This window comes from Mus caroli, unplaced genomic scaffold (assembly GCF_978045245.1).
Source record: "Mus caroli unplaced genomic scaffold, Mus_caroli_1 scaffold_8, whole genome shotgun sequence".
NCBI classification, from domain to species: Eukaryota; Metazoa; Chordata; class Mammalia; order Rodentia; family Muridae; genus Mus; species Mus caroli.
In genome coordinates, this window is record NW_028227263.1 from 82631062 (window position 1) to 82653535 (window position 22474).

Genomic DNA, 22474 nt, shown 5'->3' on the forward strand with positions numbered 1-22474 from the left:
TTCGCCCAGACACTCTCCAGACCACAGTTACTGGTGGGAAAGTTCCCTGCCCTTTGAAACATGTTCCTCTTTTCTTTTTTCTTTTTTTCTTTTTTTATTATGTATTTTCCTCAATTACATTTCCAATGCTATCCCAAAAGTCCCCCATACCCCCCCCCACTTCCCTACCCACCCCATTCCCATTCCCCTGGCCCTGGCATTCCCCTGTACTGGGGCATATAAAGTTTGCATGTCCAGTGGGCCTCTCTTTCCAGTGATGGCCGACTAGGCCATCTTTCGATACATATGCAGCTAGAGACAAGAGCTCCGGGGTACTGGTTAGTTCATAATGTTGTTCCACCTATAGGGTTGCAGATCCCTTTAGCTCCTTGGGTACTTTCTCTAGCTTCTCCATTGGGAGCCCTGTGATCCATCCTATAGCTGACTGTGAGCATCCACTTCTGTGTCTGCTAGGCCCCGGCATTGTCTCACAAGAGACAGCTATATCTGAGTCCTTTCAGCAAAATCTTGCTAGTGTATGCAATGCTGTCAGCGTTTGGAAGCTGATTATGGGATGGATCCCTGGATATGGCAGTCTCTAGATGGTCCATCCTTTCATCACAGCTCCAAACTTTGTCTCTGTAACTCCTTCCATGGGTGTTTTGTTCCCAATTCTAAGAAGGGGCATAGTGTCCACACTTTGGTCTTCATTATTCTTGAGTTTCAGGCGTTTAGCAAATTGTATCTTATATCTTGGGTATCCTAAGTTTTGGGCTAATATCCACTTATCAGTGAATACATATTGTGTGAGTTCCTTTGTGATTGTGTTACCTCTTTTCTTTCCTCCACACAGCCCAGCAGGCAGACAGAGGCAGGCCCAACCATGCTGCACCATGTGCTTCACAGGACAGACAGCGGCACATGCTGGAAAGACGAACAGTGAAATCCAAAGGAAAGAAGGCAGGATCCAAAGCACCTACCTAGACACGTACACCGAGGAGGTCCCTCGACAGCACTGACCAGTAAATGGCAGCATGATTTTGCCCCCAAGAAAGCTGAGTATAAGCCAATGAAGACTTCAATGGTCTCAAAGCATTCTCAAAATTTCTCCAGTACCTAGTCACTTTTTTTTTTTTTTTTTTGGTTTTTCGAGACAGGGTTTCTCTGTGTAGCCCTGGCTGTCCTGGAACTCACTTTGTAGACCAGGCTGGCCTGGAACTCAGAAATCCGCCTGCCTCTGCCTCCCGAGTGCTGGGATTAAAGGCGTGCACCAACACGCCTGGGTTATCTTGGTTTTTTATTTGAACTTTAGTTCATGATACTTAGAGCTGAAGGATAAAGTCTGATAGAAAGTAGACAGATGGCAGACTTAGGATATAACTAGAAGTAACCATAGATAGCAGACCCATGCAGCCATCCTCCACTGTGTGAAAACTACTTGGGACACTGAAACCATGATATAAAAAATGGAACTTTACACTAGACAGATTAAACAGACAGACAACCCTTGGGGCCTGTCCGTCAGTCATCACTTAAGTACACAGAGACACAGTGACCAAGGGGAGGCAGAGAGGGACAGAGAGGAGGAGATACAGCAAGCAAGCCAGAGACTGGATGGGATGCCCAGGGGACAGAGCACCACCTGAAGAATTCTTGCAAGAACACTGAGGCTTGATCCAATTCCTCCTCACGATGCAGAAGAACATGTTAAAGAACAGCACAGAAGTAAAACCAGTAATGGCAGACTGTGGGAAACGCCACAGAGCCACACCCTGGTTTAACTGTAAAGGCAGGCGTAGGTATGATAGAGGTAAGACAAGAACACTGTATGGTAAAAAGCCTATGGGGCTCTTAAGCTCTTACCTCTCACTCTTATCTCTAGCTCTCTTTCTCCCCCTCTCTCCACGTGGCCACGGACAGCCTCTCTCCTTCTACCTTTTCTCTTTCTCTCCGCCTTTCTACAATAAAGCTCTAAAACCATTAAAATAAATAAATAAAAATAAAAAAACCTATGGGACACATCACTCAAATTTAGAGTGAAACTTTCTTTAAAAGACAGTTTAAAAGACAACTTGAAAAGACAGTTGTAAAAACAACTGCAAACAAACACTCACTAGATCACTGACACTAATAACGAACTACTGTCAACAGCTTTTCAATGCTATGGATGGTGTACTTATATTACAAAAGCCTTAACTTTATTTTTTTTTAATTTTATTTTAAACCCCATTTAAAGCAGGTATTAACCAAAACTGGCAAATTTATCAATTTAGTTATATCAATGGACGTGGAGTTAGACTATTCTTCACAGAAGTCTTTTCCAGGTGTGTGTGTGTGTGTGTGTGTGTTATGCATAAGTTAAATAAGACTTACCAAGTAGATATCATGTAACCCTCGTTGATAGAACAAACTCTCCACCCAGAAGCGCCTGTCCTCTTGGTCTCTCTGTCCCAATCTGAGTAAGTTTCGAACAGTGGCGTCCTCTGGCTGCCGGTACTGCCAGCTCCACTCCATACTCCTCCACCTCCTGAGGATACTCCATTAACCTTGTTGGCTATAGGAAAGGCAATATTATTAATTTTGTTGAACTACTCCCTTCTCACCCAGAATTTGCTTGCTCTGTCTTCTATCACATACATGCCCTATGTGTGACCTTCTGTGTCCAAAATCCACCCGGGTCTTCACCCAGCACTTTCCTACTGTATAGACACCTTTTACTGTCCTCATCTTCTACTGGCTTTATCTCCTGCATGCTTGCAGGTGAGCAGGTCTTGAGCAAGTCTTCAATTTGGTTTTGAAGCCTTTCCCCCATCCCACTTGCTGCTAACGCTGCCGTGCCACACACAGTTCATTCTTCTACTAGGTACTTCCTTCAATGAACAAAAGCCTGCTGCCCATATTTGTCTCCACTGACTGCCCTTACTTTTCAGTCTCTCCCATTCCTAACAAATTATGGAAACTATTTCTGAGCCTCAAGTATCTCACTGCTCCAAACTGAGGGGAAATCTGCCATCTGCTTACTTTTTCCACTATGAAGTAGGGGTGCATGGATTCACTCAACAGTTTTCAAGTCCTCAAAATATTTTATTTTTTCAAGCATCATCTCATCTGCTCACTAAATGATTCTTGGCTTTGTATAATTATTCAACTTGAGAAGCTGACAGAGCTGCTTGTACGTCATTAAAAGCCACAGCCCTGTCCCACATGGTGTGTCAGAGGGAAGTCTAGACTTCACTTCTTAGCAAAAAAATGTGTCCAAAGACAGGAGCGTACCTAGAGCCCGGGAGCACCTGAAAAACATCAGGAGAGGAGCTGTGCCAACCAGTCTGATATGCCTTAGGGTGATGGCAAAACCCTTCTTGGCCCAGCGTCTTACTGCCACAGGTTTAAGTGGCAGTTCCTAAGCTGACAGTCCTGACGAGATGAAACTCAATGGTGTTTTCACACAAAATAATGCTTCTGTGATATTGTGTCTCACCCCAACCTTTCAATGATGCTCCTTTTTCAAAAGAATCTAATCTAAATGGCTTCTGTGGGACACAGAGATCCATTGCACAACGGTAGGTTCCCACTGTCTGCAGCTCTCTCTCTCGTAGCTGTGCTGATGCCTAACTATCACACGGACATTCCGAGCCTCAGTCTCAGTGATTAATTATTAACTCCTGGTACGGGGCAGACACATCTGAAGAACTTATGATAAGCTAAGTCCTGAGAACAAAAAGGCAAGTTTTCTACCTATTATTCTGAAAGCAGCAGCAAGACAGTAGTGGGTAGATACAAAAACAATGAGCACCAAAACCTATGTGCAATAAAGATGCAGAAAGGATGACCACGAGAGCTGTCCTGATTGACAGCATCTGAACAGAATCCTGAGGGAAACTTCAAGAGTTGCCAGAGAAGGAGGAGGTGGACATGATGAGCAGAGCCTGGGACAGTGGTAAAGCCTCAGGAAATCCACATATTTAGAGAAGGAAAGCCAGACATGGTGGAAGAGCAGCTATAGAGTACATGAGGCCTAAACTCTGTGCTACCTGACATTGGAAGCATTCACCAGCCACAGAGCCCATTTAAACTTAAACTAATGAACTAATGAAAATGAACTAAAAACTAATGCTAATCACTGAGGTACACTAAGGACATTTCAAATGCTTAGTAGCCACACAGAGCTGGTGGGTCCCCTATAGGACAATGCAGAAGAAGAGATACTTCTACCACTGGACAGCACTAGTCTAGATCACCAGGAGTCTGATGTGCTGTGGTTAGGAAGTCTGAATTTTACCCCCTACATGGCTCCACTTTAGACTTAGTGAGTCTGATTTTAAGCTGGTTTGACAGAGATGATCATGCTAACTGTCCTGTATCCTCACATCCCACTCCACTTCAGTACTTTCTCTATGGACCATATCATCTAGAAATTGTGCTGGCGGACTTACAGGCTTGTCAGGTGACTCAATACAATGTTCCAGAGAACTAAGCAACTTATGTTACAAATGTAAGGGGGAAACCCATGACTGGTTCAGTAAGTACAGAAAAACTTTTGGTAGGGCTCATTTTTTTTAAAAAGACATCTTTTTCATCTTGATAAAGAGTTATCAAGTTTATTTAGAACCTGCAACAAACAGCATTAACATTAAAACCAAGGACAGAAGTGGCACCGTCTCTCCAGCTCTGCCGTTACTCAGCATTGTAGCACAGAGTTTGGCCACTAACCAGGACAACCACCACGAAACCAAAACACAGATATAAACAGAGAACTCATCTGGGGTGGGGTGGGGGAGAACTTCAGCAGCAAATCCGCAGCTGAGTTCTTGTTTAGTTTTCTTAACTCCTGAAGCCACACTGAGGATGCTCTCCCATTTTTGAGATCAGATCTTTAGGCCTACTGATGAATAGACAGATTGTTTTGAACATAAAGTGAAAGCTCTTTAGGATTCTATGTATCTGCACTATTTTGCAGGTTTCCCAACAGCTGGGACTGCACTGTCATTAGCTCTGAGCCTCCTCTGGAGAGAGTTCATTGCGCAGTGGGTGATAATAATAGGATGGCACAGACTGCAAATTCTAATGCTTCCTAAAAATCCCCAAGGCCTGCTCTATCCATGCGATCACAGCAGCAAGCTGGTCCAGCAGAGTCACATTAGGAGACCTGGAGTTCCTGATGGCTACCTGACTGAGGTTTTACAACGCAGCTCTTCAATAGACTAAATGAACCTAGGCACTATGCCTTCTTGAGGCTGGCATTTTCTACAGTATTTCAGAAATCTAGCCCTAGAATGATGACATTATTTTAGAGCTTGTATGTAATTGACCACACTGGCACCCAGTCTGGCCTTACATAATAAGAAAGATAGAAAAAATGAACAGTATATGAAAAGAAAGCCTACCACTAAGATATACAGTGGGAATTAGAAGTCACAAGGAAGGGACTAGGTAACCTCAGAATACTGAGGCTGCTCTTAGTGAAGGCTCTGACCCTGAGAGCCTGTGAGGGAGCCAGCATGGCTCTGTTGCTACAGGCCCCTCCAGCAGACCCTGAGAGCCTGTGAGGGAGCCAGCATGGCTCTGTTGCTGCAGGCCCCTCCAGCAAGTCTGCTGCTTTGGCAGCTAGCATTCAAGAGACAAGATTGATCACATCATTTATAGTCACACTGAGAACACTAGTTCCCAAGCAACAAACTGACAATTCCTACACTGTTGTAAATAGTTGCATACTACGTATTTTTTTTCAAATAAGCATTTAAAACAAACTCTGAAATACTAAAATTCTATTGCTAGAAGCAACAAATGTCATGAAGTTCACTAAAAGCGTACATGCTTTAATGGGCAGCTTTAGACTACAGTGCATTTTTAGCTGTCTGTTGTAATGGAAAGCTGCTAACATCGAGCCTGCACATAACTTCATGAAGTTTGCAGGTCTTCTAGTCCAGAGCAAAATCTGACACCTTGCCAGCTTTGGAACAAAGGTGAATCTGTACTTTTCTAGAACACCATCTGCCTAATAACAATCTGACTGATGAACGGTGAGGTCCTCAGCTTCTTTGAAAATAAGAGAGGCAGAACTGTGTTCTCCTTTGTGCTAACCTGCTGAGGTGTTTGTGTGCACACTGCCCTACACCTCAGGATACTCACTGAAGTGTGTGTGTGTGTGTGTGTGTGTGTGTGTATGGCTACTGATCCTTTCAGAAATGGTTCTGACTCATGTGATGCTGACACAGAAGACCTCACACTACCTAGGAGAGCAGGAGCTTTTCTCCAGGGAATTGCAGGGAACTCTCTCCAACTTCAGATCCTATTGGTGGAAACACCTTTGTCACCTACCTGCCTGAAAAAGGGGCTTCTTTAATCCAGCCACTGAGTCAGGGTGCCATCCAGAGGGTCAAGAGAGGGTAACTGAGCATCTCTCACTCACAAATTAGTGAACTGTGACTGCAGGGCATGCAAAGCTCAGGCTCCTTTGGGTCTTAGGGATGCAGCTCATGCTTCTGTAAGAGCATGGAAGGACATCACAGGATGTTACCCTCGAGGAAACTGAGCACAGCTTTGGCCAGAACTATGCTTATGAAAGATTTGCTGAAGGAGAACTTAGAGAGGATGTACTATTAAAAAGTACTCCTTAAAAATTTAAGTAATTATTAATCAGCCAGTTATAAGAAAGTAAGAGGGACTAGTTTATAAGAAAACATAAAGTACTTCAAATTTCATAGGCTGGAGACACCCACAGGAAATGAAGGAGGTGGGACTCAAAAGTAAGTGCAGGCATCAGGTCACCAGCTGCATGGCTGTACTTGACAAGCCCAGCCACCATATTTATGCAAAAGTCATAATCTTGCTACCGAATTATTCCTAGCAGAAAAGTAGTGAGAAGAAGTGGGCTGTGCCACAAACAAACGGAAGCAGGCTTTTTTTTTTGTTTGACTCTGGAAACTTTCACACTAGCTGTTCTCTGGAAATGGGGTATCTCACAATGAGCTTGGTGATTACTGCTCTGTAGCTGACTGTCAAGGATGTATGTCTGGTTTTTAGATAGGAAGTGAATTTACATAAAAATATCAACTTCAAAAAATAACTGTTGTTAAAGCCTAAACTGTAATTACTATGCATGTGGATAAGAAAAATTAAGCCACAGATACTTGTGGTATCCAATTTCTATGAAGTACAAGTTGAAAGCTGTTCTGAGACATTATTTTCATGTGTCCTTTCTAGAGTGTGATAAGTACCTTTCAAAGCAATGAAGATGGACTTAAAGCATCTGTGTCCCAAGTGCTAACAGCACATTTAATGCAGCAGTACCACAGTGAAACAGGAATATGCTTGCATCATAGGTTATTTAAATTACTACCTTGGGTTATAGGTAAGAAATGCAAAAGTTCAGTACAACTAGTAATCTATAAACTGCAGACAGACCAGTGGTTCTCAACCTTCCTAATACTGCGACCCACTACTACAATTCCTCAGGTTGTGATGACCCCAACAATAAGACTATTTGCACTGCCACTTCATGACTGAAATTTGCTACTGTTATGAATATAAATACTTTTGGAGCGAGCAGTTTGCCACAGAGGGTGTGGCCCACAGGTTGAGAACCACTGCCCTAGGCATGGTGGAGTAGAGAGACCTTTCATTAATCTTCTTTCCTGGAACAGTGGTGGATGTGTACTTCAGGCAGCCGTCACTGTGCAATCACTAACCTACTAGGAGGCTAACAGGAGATCGATCCATGGCCTCTGTGTTAGCACTTACATTATCTGGAACACACTATTTAAAATGGAGTTATATGACTGAATCTAAGTGTTCTTGACGATGTCAGAGTTAACATAGATATGTGGAGAAAATCATTTAGTTACCTCAATATTGCCTAGAATGTTTCTAGTTTTTGACAAATGCTCATATTCCTTCCATTGATCTTATTCAGAACAGAAAGTCAGAATTTTGGAAATCTTAACAAAGTTCTCTAAAAGGGTTTAACCATTCTAGCTTTTTTATAAAAATCATATTTTGCCAGAAAGTTTGTGGTTTTCAACTATCTTTTGGTTTTCTGTCAGTTTTAAAATTCAACTATGGAATACAAATAGCTAGAGATCTACTGAGCATAAAATACAAATGAGTGCCTACAGGTGAAATAGGTGCTTGGACTCCTGTAAACTGGTGCTCATGACTGTGGTCGTTTCTCAAGAAACTCTGAGAATGGCTCTTTTATGCACTGTGTTTATTTCTTAGCAGCTACAAAGCTAATAACCCTACACTCATTAAAACACTAACAAACATACAAATAAAGTGGACACATGTAAAGTTAGTCACAATATTTAGTATTTTCATATTTACCTGAATTGTGGTATTTTTTCCCAACATATTCAAATGCAAAGAGTAGCTGGAGGTCTGTTGGCTGGGAATAATGAGCTATTGCAAGGCATACCTAGGAAAAATTCTACATTTAGAATTTGAATTTAACACACTTTCTTAAATGAAATGTACAATAAGGCCTTGGTTGCTGGGAGAGTTATCCTGGGGCAGTGACTATGGATACTATTTACATGACTTTCTGTTGACCTAGAATATGAATGAACTACTTAAGGCCAAGTATCTCATTCATTGTTCTGTCCCCACAACAATGCTTAATCTTTAATTAGTATGCTGTAAGTATTCAGTACATTTGCTGAGTTCATTTTGTAAGTGGAAGAACTTTATCTGGTAAATAAAACTTGAAGGCTAAAGAAGCATTCTCCAGAATGACAGAAACATAATAACCACTCAACAACAACAAGACCCCAAGTTTCAATTTCAGTGGATTGGAAAAAATCTAAAGTTAGCAAAATCTATATTTAGATAGAGGTAAGAGACATGGCAGCCCAGAGAAGCACATGTAGAAAGTGAAATGGATTGAGACTAGACAAGCATGGCCAGCAAACTGACCAGTCACGGTGAAGTCAGAGCTCTATAAGCACTTGCTAGGACTTGTGTGAATTGTTTCTTTTCTCATAGCCTCAGTCTCCTAATCTGTGAAATGATGGAGATTCCTGTGCTGTTTTAACACTAACAACTGAGCAAGCCTGGCCTCAAAGGAACTCTGTATATGGAAATGCTATTATTCTCAAAAACTACTAGAGAGAATGAAAGACAGTGCCCCACGCTCAGAAGCTGTGAAAGAGACTGAGAAGGAGACCATCACCACCGAGTAAAGAGGGAAAGACATCCGAGATGTGTGTTGAGCAAGAAGGGTAGATGGCCTTTCTCAAAGTGGTTGTTTATAACTGAGGTGTGAAGATTAAACAACAATGAAACGCTTTTCAAATAAGAAAAGTTAACTGTTAGCTCATTTCATAGTAGTGGTATCTGGAATGAGTTGATGAAAAATCTATTAACCATTAAATATCTGTCAGCTTGTGGCTTAAACTATATTTTAAAGCATCTTCCAGATAATAACATTTCCCATCATAAAGAGTCAAAACATAAAACCAAGAAGCCAAAACTTATGGTTAGATTTTTTTAACTAAAGGAAAAGCTCCCTAAAACGTTTATTGCCTTGGTTTCTCTGTTCCCAAACACAGAGCATCCTGTAAGGTCCCACTTACAATTCTATAAGACTGCCCATATTCCTCTTCGCAATTCCTAGTCTGTACTCCAATCTGTATATTGTTTTGTGTTAGCGGTCACCTTGGCAGAACCCAGACTAACTGGAATGAGACTCTGGATATGCCCTGATAGGCTAGATTGGGAAGGTCCATCTTAACTGTGGCAGAACCATTCCCTGGGCAAGGGATCCTGCACTGTGCAGGTGCAGGTCTCGTTACTATGGTATGATGGGAGCTGATGCTTACTCCAAGCTCCTGGTGACTTGACTTTGCTGCTAGGACAGATTATAACCGTGACAACTGTGAGCCAGATAACCCTTCTTCTTCGAGTTGCTTTGGCCAGTGTAGTTTACCACAGCAACAGTGTAGTTTATCACACCAGTGTAGTTTACCACACCAACAGGAAGAGAAACTAAGACAGTCTTCCTTGAAGGACTTCCAGCAGCAAAGACTTCTGCAGTCTATGCCCTCGACAAAGTTTGCATCTCTTCTTATTCCTTTGGGCACCAGGTTTACTCCATATACAAACACTGTATTTTTCACTATGAAATTTTTATGACTGCTCTATTTTGCTAGCCAGAAATATCTTATGGTACCTCTATGGACTTCTCTGAATTCTAAAAATTTATACTTAACTACTGTCTCTAAACTGTGTTTTTTGCTAATTGTTTGTCTGTCTTGGCAATCTGCTCAGTGAACTTGGTTTCCATGTCATTTGCATAGCCGCCTTCACAAGAAAACTCTTACTTTTCCAAGGTTCCCTTAGTCACCTATGGCCAGCCCGCATACATTCTGCCTGATCCTCTGTATGCTCACTGCTCCTCTCAGCCTGCCATCCTTACGTATAAACAGCCATGTCTGGTCAATATGATTCTTACCAAACTTTCCTTGTTGGAGCTCAAGAAGCTGAAACTTGTGCATGCTGTAGCATCACCTGTGACTTTCTAGACAGGCACTGTGTCTAGTGATGACAGCACTGAACATGCCAGTAGACAGATCAGTTATTGGGATAACCATGAAAGTGCTACCCACCACTAACTAGTCTACTGTGTTTTCTAATAAAATTAGAAAGCTGCATATGCCCCTTTACACAGGAGAAATTCACAGATCACTGATGGTGGAACGTATGTTTATGAAGCACAAGAGCATAGAGCCTGTGTGCAAAGCAAAACCCAACACAGCCTGTTTCTAAGGCTCCCTTAAAATGATACAGTGGCACATTAGCTTAGGAAGCAAGTATGTCAAATAGCCGTACACTTAAAGACAATAAGTAATATTGTGAAATTGGAACTTGGCTCAGTGACTTCCATGACAGCTGCTTTTCTGATAAGGAGGGAGCTTATAGACGAAACTGAATTTGCTGTTCAGAACTGTAATTGCAGGCATGCATAGATTATTGTCTGGCACAGGGAGATGTACACTTGCCTATCAAGAGGACAGTCATGTTGCCAAGAAGAGAGAAAGCCAGATGCACATTGTTTTGCACTCTTCCCAACACACTGTTTTAAAAGCCTATGCTCGAATTTCTAGCTTCTACTTGTAAGGGACTTCTTAAGATCTTGTTTGCATGTAAAGTTATTCTTATTATATAAATATTCCCTAATTAATAATTTTCAAAGGAAAAACCCAAGGTAGATTTATCTTCAATGGAAGCACAGCACTGGAGAAATCAAATGCAAGAGATGATTAATTTCCAGCTTATCACATTTGCAAACAGAGTTTCCTACATTCCCGTGGCTTAATGCCAAGAAGGAGTGTCAGGTTTCAGGCAAAAATGACAGCCAGCCAGGTGTGCTCACACCTGCAATCACATCAGCATTTTGAAGACTGAGACAGCATTGCCACTTTACGGGCCAGCCAAGGCTACAGAGTGAGACTGGCTTGGGAAAACTGGGCCAGTGGGGCAGGCTAGTTCATACAATGCCTGCTGCTCAGACATAAAGCCCAGTTTGATCTCCCAAACCACAGCAAGAATGGAGGCCACGTGTCATTCAGAGGTGGGGAGGGGAAGACAGGCAGGTCCTTGAGGCTCACTGGCCAGCCAGCCTAGTCTGCTACTTGGCAAGCTCTAGGTCCATCTCAAAAAAAAACAAAAACAAAAAAGAAAAAGGTAGCTAGCTCCTGCGGTTGACCCTAGCCCACACAGACACAGGGCAGTACTGAGGGCTTTGGTCTTTGATTTGGTTTTGTTTTAAAGAGTTTGACTATGTAGCTCAGGTTGCCTGTAGATCCCCTGCTTTCCTTCTCCCCAAACGCCGGGGTATTTAACCAGGCCTGGCTGCCTCTCCAACGTTGTTCCCCTTTTGGTGTTTTTGTTTATTTTTTAATTGTGTGTGTGTGTGTGTGTGTGCCTGCCATGTCCACAGAGACCAGGAGACAGCGTGAGAGCCTCTAGAGCTGGGATTATAGACAGTCATGAGCTTGCCTCACATGGTCTTCAGAACTGAACTCGGGGACTGTGTAAGAGCAGGGGTACATTTTACCTACTGAGCCATCTCTCCAGCCACTTTCTTTAACTAGATTAATGAAATGTATTTGTAACTGAGAATAAAACAGAGTCATCAGATATTTAATTCAATAACCTTTCATCAATTTACCTATGTATTTTTAAAGTAATAAATCATTAAAGATCATCTTAAATATTGTAATAAAAATCCCTTTTTTAAAATATCTCAGTTTTGAGCAAGGGTATATCCAAAGGAAATGGTGGTTCAAAGCTGCTATAAGGAAAATGTCAAATTATGTATCTTCAAACTCCTTCCTATGGATAGACCTTCACCAAGTTATTCCATTATTTCCCATGACAGCACAAGAATAGCAAAGATGAGCAGTGCTATGCTACAGCTGCACCAACTAACCTAATTTAGTCATGACACAATTGACAGAGAGCCAATTAGACAGCCAGCAATTATTAGGGCAATACTTGACAAAATGTGAATGAGTGAGCTATCAAGTATTCTGAGCCTTCTTATTTCAAACAAAAAGTAGAAGCCCTTTCATTATTTCAAAACTGATCCATGGTTCACGCAACACAGAATGCCAAGTATGGATCTGAGCCATTTAAAAAGAACTTAACAAAAGTCAAAGCGTTTCCATAGGGAACTTAGCATTAGAGATTCCAGGAAGCAAATAAACAGCCTTCACTTCCCCACTGACGCTCACTGCATTCTGACTTTAGAGAGGGTTTCACTGTGCTGCTTACCCAGCCTGGAACTCCTGGCTGTGGTCAGGTAACCCTTCTGCTTCAGCCTGTCTTTGGGACCATAGATACACACAGTCATGCCCAGCTGAAAATGCAGGACTCATTGTTTTTCAGAGATGGAATGTCAGTTTGTAGCATAGGCTGACCCTAACTCACTCTAGAGCCTCTGGTTGCGTGGTACCAAGTAACTGGGAATACAGGTATGTGCCATGGTGTTAGCTCCCACGGAACTGACTCAAAAACCTTCACTTGAAATGAAAAACCCAAGGGCTGGAGAGATGGTGGTTAGAGCACCAGCTGCTCTCCCAGGGGACCCAGGTTTGATTCTCAGCACTCCATGGCAGTAACTCCAGTTTCAGGGGATCCAGTGCTCTCTTCCACCCTTTAAAGGTACCAGGAACACATGTGGTACAGACAAATATGCAGGAAAAACACTCTATGCATAAAAATAAATTAAGAAAGCCCAGTAAGCTCTGGTACCCACATATAACTCTATATTCAAAACATGTAAACCAGGGAAAATTCTTCAGCTTCATTCCCTGCTTCCCTTTTTCCCTTCAGTTTTCCTATCACTGCACAAAAGAAAAGTGATATATCTTTCCAGCCTCAGGTAATACTTTGTTTTTGTTTTTTTTAAAGACACTGTGGCAAAAGATTTTTGTTAGAAGCTAGGCTTTGAGGGAAAACATAAAAAGGCCTGGCCTGTTTGGGTGGAGGGACAGTTCAATGACCACAAACAAGGGATGGGTACCCTAAACTTACAGGCACTTCCTGTGCTTGCTCACCAGTGACTGTCCACGGGCACAGTACATCACGCTGTGACTGTCCCTGCACACTCAACCATTCCTGTCCACCTTGACTAAATCCCCACTCTTTAGGGAAAGAAGCTACAGCTTGCCTATCTTTCCCAGCTTGAAAATCTAGCACAGTGTGAATGAGCTATACCCCCAACCCCAACACACCCTGTGCTGGAGGGTTTTATGTCAACTGGACACAAGCTAAAGTCCTCTGAGAGGACAGAGCCTCAATTTAGAAAATATTCCCATAAGATCTCCTTGTAGGAAAGTCTGTAGGATATTTTCTTAGTTAGTGTTCGGTAGGGGAGGGCCCAGTCCACTGTGAATAGGGTAACCCTAGACTGGTGGTCCTGTGCTCATAAGAAAGCAGGATGAGCAAGCCTTGAGGAGCAAGCCAGTAAGCAGCACCCTCCCATGGCTTCTGCATCAGCTCCTGCCTCCAGGTTCCCGCCCTGCTTGAGCTCCTGTCCTGGCTTCCTTCAGTGTTGGACTACCATGTAGAAGTATAAGCTGAGTAAACCCTTTCCTCCCCAACTTGCTTTGGATGTGGTGTTTCATCACAGTAATAGAAACTCTAACCATGGCACCCCAGAAGAATGTGAGCAACTGAAAAATGAAAACTTCCTCACAGAGTACACACCAAAACATAACCAACAAGTTCTCTAGAACAACCAAAATGATTATGACTTCCATTCACTGAACTCGTCATCTGAAAAATAGAGTAAGAGTGAGAGAGCTTTAAACTTTCTGACAGAAACTTAGGCCATCTCTGGATTTCAAGGTAAAACACTCTCACTTGATCTCATGAGTCCTGTGGGAACCCTACTCTCAACAAGCTGTGCATCACAATGATCAAGTTTTCACTGCTTCTAGCTTCTGTGGTCAATGAAATTATGAGCGTATATTTAAGCTTGAGAAAATGACTTGGTTAAATATTTTACATGCAGTATTTTACTTAATCAGTCCTGAAATCTTTCTATATAAGAACAGGCACAATGAATGTAAAATGACAAAATCAGAAACAGCAGAATCCCACCACTGAGAAGACCCTTAAAGTTACCAGGCTGAATGTTCATGATAGATGGTTATGTCAACTGTGGATAAAGACACTTGCTCAGATACACCGCTGTCACTCAGGTCAGCACCAGCAGCCATGCATTCTTAGAGAGCTATCTCATGCTTGCGTTCCACACATCTGCCACCTCCTCACCAGAGGATGTGAGGACAGCCAGCTGCCTTGAGATATTTCTGACAGCCTTAACTGGCAACAACAGGAATTTTCCTGCAGTCTACTGAGCATGGAAAACAACAGCACCCATGGTAACCTAGCTTCAGTCCCAGGCCATCGGGAAGGACACTGCTGCTCTGTGCCTGCTAATGGAGGAGCAGCCTTTCTCCTAGGGATTCTCTTAGCTTTCTTTCTATGTCTTCTGCATCAAACTGAACAGAGAGGCAGGTGGCCTCCAGGCTTCATTCTCCTGGCAAAGCTAAAACAAGGAACCAAAGAAATGGTTTCTGCTCTTGACTTACTCCACGAATAAATAAGAAACATTTCTTAAGGGGAAAACTGGTCAATCAAAAGCATCTGGCCTTGAGTTGCCCCTGTACCACCTATTCCAGATGAATTCATTAAGGCTTCTTTAAACTACCAATAACCACTAGGCCCCTCCTACACCTACCCATTTACCCAATCTGTATGAAGCCAGAGTCTACCTTTTACTTTGTTCAGAAAGTTCTCTTATCCTAAAATTAAAGCCTTACTAATTGTAATGATAGTAGATCTCCAACTTTTTTTCAGCCAAAAAAGGAACTGGCTAGTAGCGGTCATAAAGAAGGAAATATACTCATTTCTTCATATTTATATATACATACGCACGCATATATGTTTATGTGTATGTGTGTATATGTATATATAGACATATGAGTCTTTGATATTTTAGCAGCTGATAAAAAAAATACCCAGATTACCTTAAAGTATCTATGAACTTATACAGGAAAATAGTTCCTTTAATATGTTTGGCTTTAGTTTTACTTGAAGATAGCTAATAATAACTTCTAAAACTCCTAAGCAATTAAGACATGCACACATGGCCAGGAGAGGCTTCTGCAGGTAAGGGTGCTTCCAGCTACGCCACAGAACTTGAGTTCTATCCTTAGGATTCACATAGTAGAAAGAAAGCCCACCTACAGTAATTGGCCCTTGGACAGCCACATGTGTGCTTGTATATATACATACATAACAAATAAATGAAATGAAGAATACTTCTATGTAAAGAGCAACTTTCACTGATTAAAAGTGGTGAAATAGTGTAGAATTCAGAAACAATACAGCTTAACAGCATTACCTTCTTGGCACTTTCAGGACCGGACTCATCAAAGCGAAATCTGACAATTCGGAAATCTTTACAATAAATAATTAATTCTGTTGGATTGAATTTCAGCTTCTGATTGGGACCTAGGACTTTCTGTTTCCTCTTGTGGTCATTCACTGAAGAAGAAGAAGAAATAAAAGTGACAAAGTTCTTTCCTGGTGCTCATTTACAGTTCTAAACTGCTTCTCAGCAGAGATGAGTACCATGCCGCCATTGCTGGAGCAGATCCATTGCTGGGGTCCTGCCTTTTCATAGCTGCCTGAGGCTCCTAGAACTTTGGAAGGTTGGCTCTAACTCTGAGTTTGGAGATATCTTAGAGTATCTTTGCATTGATACACTTAATGATTTAATTTTTAATTAAAAAGACAATACAATTTATAAACTAAAAAAAATTATATCTCCATTTTACAAGAATGTCTTGATTCTCAGTTGAGTTCTTGGGACTTACAAAGGAGTAAATGTAAAAGTTTTTATTTCTGTCTACAGAAATAAAACTCCAACTCAAATATTTGAGACCTTGGCCCTTTAAGGAATACTTCTGGATTTCAATCAACCATTAGAGGCCCATTCCATTCTATGAAATGATCTCACTGTGCTTTCCAGGCCAGACTTGAGCTTTGGAACTCAAGTGACCCTTCTGCCTCAGCCTCCCAAGTAGCTCCCAATATCCTATGTGTGGAGCTATCACACGCAGCTTCGACTTTTAGAGAGAGCACGTGCAGAATCTACATACCTGTGACAATCTGTTCAATACATGTCAAAGGGACATCATGTTCTCCAAGAAGAAGGTTTCTGTAATGGAATTTCTGAAATAAAAAATGATATTGATATGAATTCTTTTCTCAATGGCATCAAATTGGTAATAACAAGCCTTATGTTAAATGTATTAAGAAATTCAGTATACTATTGCCAAGGGGCACAAAAACCTTTGCTGTGCAGCAAGGACCATCCAAAGAAAATGGCATCTGACAGCACAGGTCAGTTGGAAGCTGAGGTAGAAGATATGTGTTGTGATTTTTGAGGCAGGGTTTCACCAGGTATCCCAGGATGGTTTTTAACTCCGGAGAACTCTTTAGCCTCAGCTGGCTGAATGCTAGGATTATGGGCACAGGTCACCATACCTAGCTCCCACACTTTTATTCTAACAGAAGGAAATTAAAATGTACCCCACAGTGCTACTGTAATATCTGAGAGATGTAATGTGATCAATTATTTCATAGGTAAACAAGTACATACCTAGTTTAAGAAGAATCTGTCACAAGATAATGAAAGGGGGCTCTTAGGTCATCAGATTTTAAGGAGTAACTCACATTTGAGTTCTGTGATACAGAGTTAGTATGGGAAATGACTTTCTAGAACATAATGACCACAACATTGTTTTAAAAGAGATTTGTTTTGATTTGAGATAGGAGTCTTCCTCCAGTTCACTTTAAAACTGTGATTCTCCTGCCTCAGTTTTCCAAGTACAATAACCTTATAAAAAGCTTTGGGGCTGGGGATGCAGGTAGCAGCTCTGGGTTTGATTCTCAGTAACACATACTATTCTGGCAAAGTGGAACACTTCTGTAATCCCTGGGTTCAGGAGGTAGGGGTGAAAGGTCATTCTCAACCACACATGGAGTGTGCAGCTAGCCTGGGGCACTTGAGAGCCTGGAAAAGGTGAGAAGCTACTCCAGGTAAAGGTTTCCCCAGCTCACTGAATGGAGTCTGCGGCCAGAGACTCTTCAATGAAGGCAAAAGCAAAGGAAAAGCTTACATCCACATCAGGTGAGCTGGTATGCCTGCATACCCAGCATTGTTAATGCCTTAAGTTTAGTCTAAATATAATTCAACAGATTAACACATACATGAATATACAGAAAATATTGAAAAATTAGTGAATGACTACATGAAATAAAATACTTACATACAGATCACTCAAATAAATGCTTGTGTTATTAAAGAAACATTCAATCAAATTTCTGGGAAAAAGAGCTAGTTAGTTAAAAAAAAACAAGCAAGCAAACAAATAAATCAGTAAACTGTTCACCATTTATAATATCATATGCCAAATAACTAAGTTTCTCTCATGATTAGTCAAAAGGAATATTTTAAATATATTTCTAAAAATGAAGGAAAAAATAACTTTCCTATTTAAAAAGATCTATAAGCAGTAATCCCAGAGGATAAATAAAGCAAACTGACTTAAAGTCATCTCACTAAGCTTAATATGAGGTGTAATCAAGTATTGAGAGGTAGAGGCAGAAAGATCAAGGGTTCAAAGGCAGTCTGAACTATCCAGGGGGATTCTGTAGAGTGGAACCCCGCCCAGTAGCAGAGCATGTGCAAAGACCCTAGTCTGGTCTCTAATATTACAGCAGACGGGACCAAACCAACAATCACATAACTCACTCTACTCCTCAAGCAAAGTTGTGACATTCTTCTTCACTGTATTTTGATTTTTTAAAATTATTTTTATTAGTTCTTTAAGGATTTTGTACAATAGATCTTGGTCATATTCATCCCTCACTCACCTCCTCCCAGATCGGTTACTTCTTGCCTAAACACACAAACTTGTGTCGTCTTGCTAAGTCGATCAATTCCACTGTTTACAGAGTGTATTTCTAACAGTAATGCATTGCTGATGATTCTTACTATTTTCCAAATCTTTTATTATATAACAGTATAGTCTACTTACAGTTAAAGTCCTAACATAATTAAACAGTACACAAGCAAATACCTGTAATGGCATTGGGTCATCTGTGATAAAGGAAATTTTGAAGTTACTGCATATCAACTTGCCCCACAAATCATACTGGCTCGTGTCTGTTGCGATGCATTTTCTCACAAAATTGACTTCATTTACAACAATTTCTCCTAAAAAGAAAAAAAAAGAAATCACAGTGAGTCAAACACTATACCGACAATCCTGAAAGCACTGTGTGAGCTAGCAGAGGACTTCGTGGCTGCTGGTGGCTGAAAGAATGACTGTGAAGAAGAGCTGCCATGGCTGCTGGCGTTCGTGGGCACTGGAGTATGGTACAAAATGAGGCCCCAAAAGCTTTGGGGTCGGAGCTGACAGAACCAGCAAGTTGGCCTCAGCTGTTCTGCTGCCTCTAGTTAGCTAGCCCCCAAGGCACTCCTGAGACATTTGTGATGGACATCTGGGTTTATTAAGATGTGACATTCACTAACAATCATGTCTTTGATCATTTTGTAAAGGATGAGACTCAGCATCCAGTTTCATCTGCTTTAAAGTACACTTCATGAAATCTTTGCACTCAAACTGTGACAGAGTAAACAATAAAACTTTAAAGTCAAGCTTGAGTTAAAAGGAAAGACTGGAAGAACAAACACTGGAAACCCCAGCAAGGGCTCTCACGTGCCGTGGAAAGGAGTAATTTCTCCAAAGGCATTTAGAACGTGATCATCACTTTAAGATCTACAATGCAATGAGACAAGGCACATTTTAAGCTATCAGCCTCTTTGGTCAATGGCAGAAAGCCAGGATACAATCTGTTTTGCACTTTCTATTATCAGAAAACTGATTTCACAGTGATGCCCAGAACCTGTTTGCTGACAATCCCCAAACACCTCATTCATGAAGAATGGAACTTTAGTCTCAAAACAACCCTCTCCAACAAAAAAGCTAACAATAAACTGAGTGACAATGAATAAATTTTACTCAACGCTCTTAAAAATTCATAAGGCTAATTTTAAGAACAGCCGCTAATATTTACTTGAGGATTTAACTCATAGACTCATGTCAAATTCCTGGCTCAAATCACTTGAGAAAATTTCCATCCTGAATACAAGCTTCTTTCACATGGCTTCAGGCCCTGAATGCCAAGTCCTGCTCAGCTGTCTTTCTTACCCTCCCGCTGCAGCCACAATGGCCTTCTGTGAACCCCTTTTATATACCACACTGCTTCCATTTATGGGTCTTTGAACACACTCCTGTCTTGGAAGATTCTTTCTTTCAGACAGTGACTGTGCTAAAGAATGCCTTAAAATAAATCTTCCTGCCTAGATGAAATTTCCCTAATCACAGCACTATATACTTGTAATTAATTGCACTGCTCATCACAGCTACAACTTGACACACGTTTACTTATTACGTTTATTTTTAAGTTCATGCTTGCCTCAGTCAGGATTATATATCTAATGATGGGAGGAAATAGACATTTGCTGAAACTGCAACGCATGCAACAGTATCTACTACATGTTGGTGGCTCTTAAGAATGTGCTGAATAAAGGACTGAAATCCACTTAGTACCTCTGGTTTACAAAAAAAAGGAATAAAACCAGCGATCTGAGTGGATAAAAAACATAAATTACTTATAATCATCTCACTGAATCAGATGTGGCAGTGTAACCCAGCACTAAGGAGGCAGAGGCAGAAGGATCCAGAGTTCAAGACCAGTCTGAGTACACAGTGAGACTGTCCCTAAAATGCAATAGATGGGGACACAGCTAAGTGTTAGAGCATGTACAAAGACCCTAAGTTAGACCAACAGCAAAACAAACCAAGAAATAAACTACCAAACTTCCTAACTCTATTTCTCTAGGAAGCCTGTTCTCTCTAGCCTAGTTTTTAATGTGAGTGAGGGACATTCCCAGCAGACAACCAGCAGCCGTGGAACTCACGCTGCTCTGAGAGAAGCGGGACCAGTAATTCCTCTGGCAGCCAGCTGAGTTGGCAGGTGAGGACTGTTTGGATATGCAAAGGCAGAATATAATCACAGAACTGCCACGGCTGTCCCCCAACACACAGGGAACAGTGTAATCTACGATTGGTGGCTACTCAGTGCTTGTCCTGATTGATTCTTACACCACCACTCTGAAAGAAAGGCAGATGTTTTCTCTACTACAAAGATCAGGCACTTGGCACTTAACAGGTTAAATCATTTTCATACTCCTAAGGCTTTAAAGACAGAAATAAATGTGAAACTTCACGTGTCCTTCAGCACCCATGGGGCATTGGCTCTCAGACCCTGTAAACCTAACATTATATACATGGTAGGGCACTGCATACAACTTACCCACAGTCTTTAAAGCATCCTGGATGGTTTGAAGTGCCTAATAAATGTATGTGCTATGTTGCTACACAGTATTCAGGGAGTAAGGACAAGAAGACAACTCTGTGCTTGTTCACTACCTGTGATCAGAGATTTGCCACCAAGAGTCGGCTCATTCCACACATATGGAACCCAGTCACAAAAGCATTCTGTCCTTGTTTCTACAAACTTTCCTAAATGGACATGTGTTGTAGTGACTTGGAATAAGTACCAACATTGAATTAAAGACTCAATGTTGTTCCTAACTACATTCTAATGAGAAACAAATGTAATTTTCTACAATGCCTTCCACAGAGAGCTTATCACCTGCCTTATCACAATCTGGGCTACTGAATAGTCAACCACTTTTCCCAGTCTTAGCTGTCAATTATAAGACTCTCATAACGGAACTAATTATTTCTGCTGCAGACAGAAGTCACCTTTTTGTAACCCAAACGCACATTGCCCATCCCTCAACCGATTTTCCTGAACTGGGACTTTGAAAACAATGCTACAGAAAGTCAGGAGCCACAATGAAATAGGATTCATTCACATTTGCATGCATGTTACACTCAGATAAAAACCACCTAAAAACAACAGTGTCCAGTCACAATGCAGGATCTCCTGAGACGGGGAGCAGAAGCACTCATGGTAAGAAACGGAGAAAGAACTTCTGGACTAGGACACCATGTCTGAGCTCGAATTATCTGTCAATTCATTCATTCATTCTGTCTGTCCATCCATCCACCCACCCACCTGCCCATCTCTCCTCAGCCCCACAACAGCCCTTCTCTAGCCACTGGATTCTTACCCATGCAGCAAGAGCAAGGCAGGCGACTGCGAATGCAGTGAGGATGAGACACAGGAAGAGCGTTGGTGGGTGGCGGCTCCATGGGATGGGGAACCACAGCCCCTGGGCTACACGGATACCTCTGTAAATACTCTTTTACTGACATTTTATTCTTGGGCTGCTTTTGGCTGCTTCATAGGACAAGGGCAAGACTGAGTACTTGTAACATAGACTTATCCCAGAAAACCTACAACATTTATTGTGTGGCACTTTACAGAAAAAAAAAAAAAAAAAAAAAAAAGAGAGAGAGAAAGAAATGTAAAGAGAATAGTCTCCAAATGGTATAGAGAGGAAAATTTTTAATCTCCAATATCAAAAAGGATCATGTATGTTGTCTTTAATTCCTCATGCAATTAAAAAGGCAATATATGTCTGGTAAATAGAAATAAAATTTCCCATAAATTGCAGGCTGGAAAGTAGTTAAGGGTAAAATCTTCTGTAATTTAGCAAATGACTTAAAATAGGAGGACCAATTCTCCCCAGTTCCCAAATACAGAAAGCCTTCCCTGGGCATGGGGCTTACAGCACTAAAAGACAGTATGGAATGAGCTGCACCAGTGATTCACCCTAAAGTTTTATAAGTTGTAACTGCAAGTCTGAGCTATGTATTAGGTAAACAAAATGTGTGGTACTGCCATCAGTAGTGACCCTACAGGGCATACACAATAC

General features: G+C 41.5%; 1 protein-coding gene across 2 annotated transcripts in view; it reads right to left on the reverse strand.

The window, feature by feature from the left end:
- Positions 1-22474, reverse strand: part of Mtmr10 (myotubularin related protein 10) — a 53055-nt gene that overhangs the window by 24434 nt on the left and 6147 nt on the right. The window contains exons 3-7 of one of the 2 annotated variants that reach the window (XM_021167676.3): positions 18639-18775; positions 16653-16725; positions 15893-16035; positions 8302-8392; positions 2353-2533 (exon numbers count right to left, since the gene is read on the reverse strand). In XM_021167676.3, coding sequence (XP_021023335.1) covers positions 2353-2533; positions 8302-8392; positions 15893-16035; positions 16653-16725; positions 18639-18775 — 625 coding nt within the window. Of the gene's footprint in view, positions 1-2352; positions 2534-6297; positions 6444-8301; positions 8393-15892; positions 16036-16652; positions 16726-18638; positions 18776-22474 lie in introns of those variants that run through there. The other variant, XM_085841677.1, reaches the window with a different exon arrangement.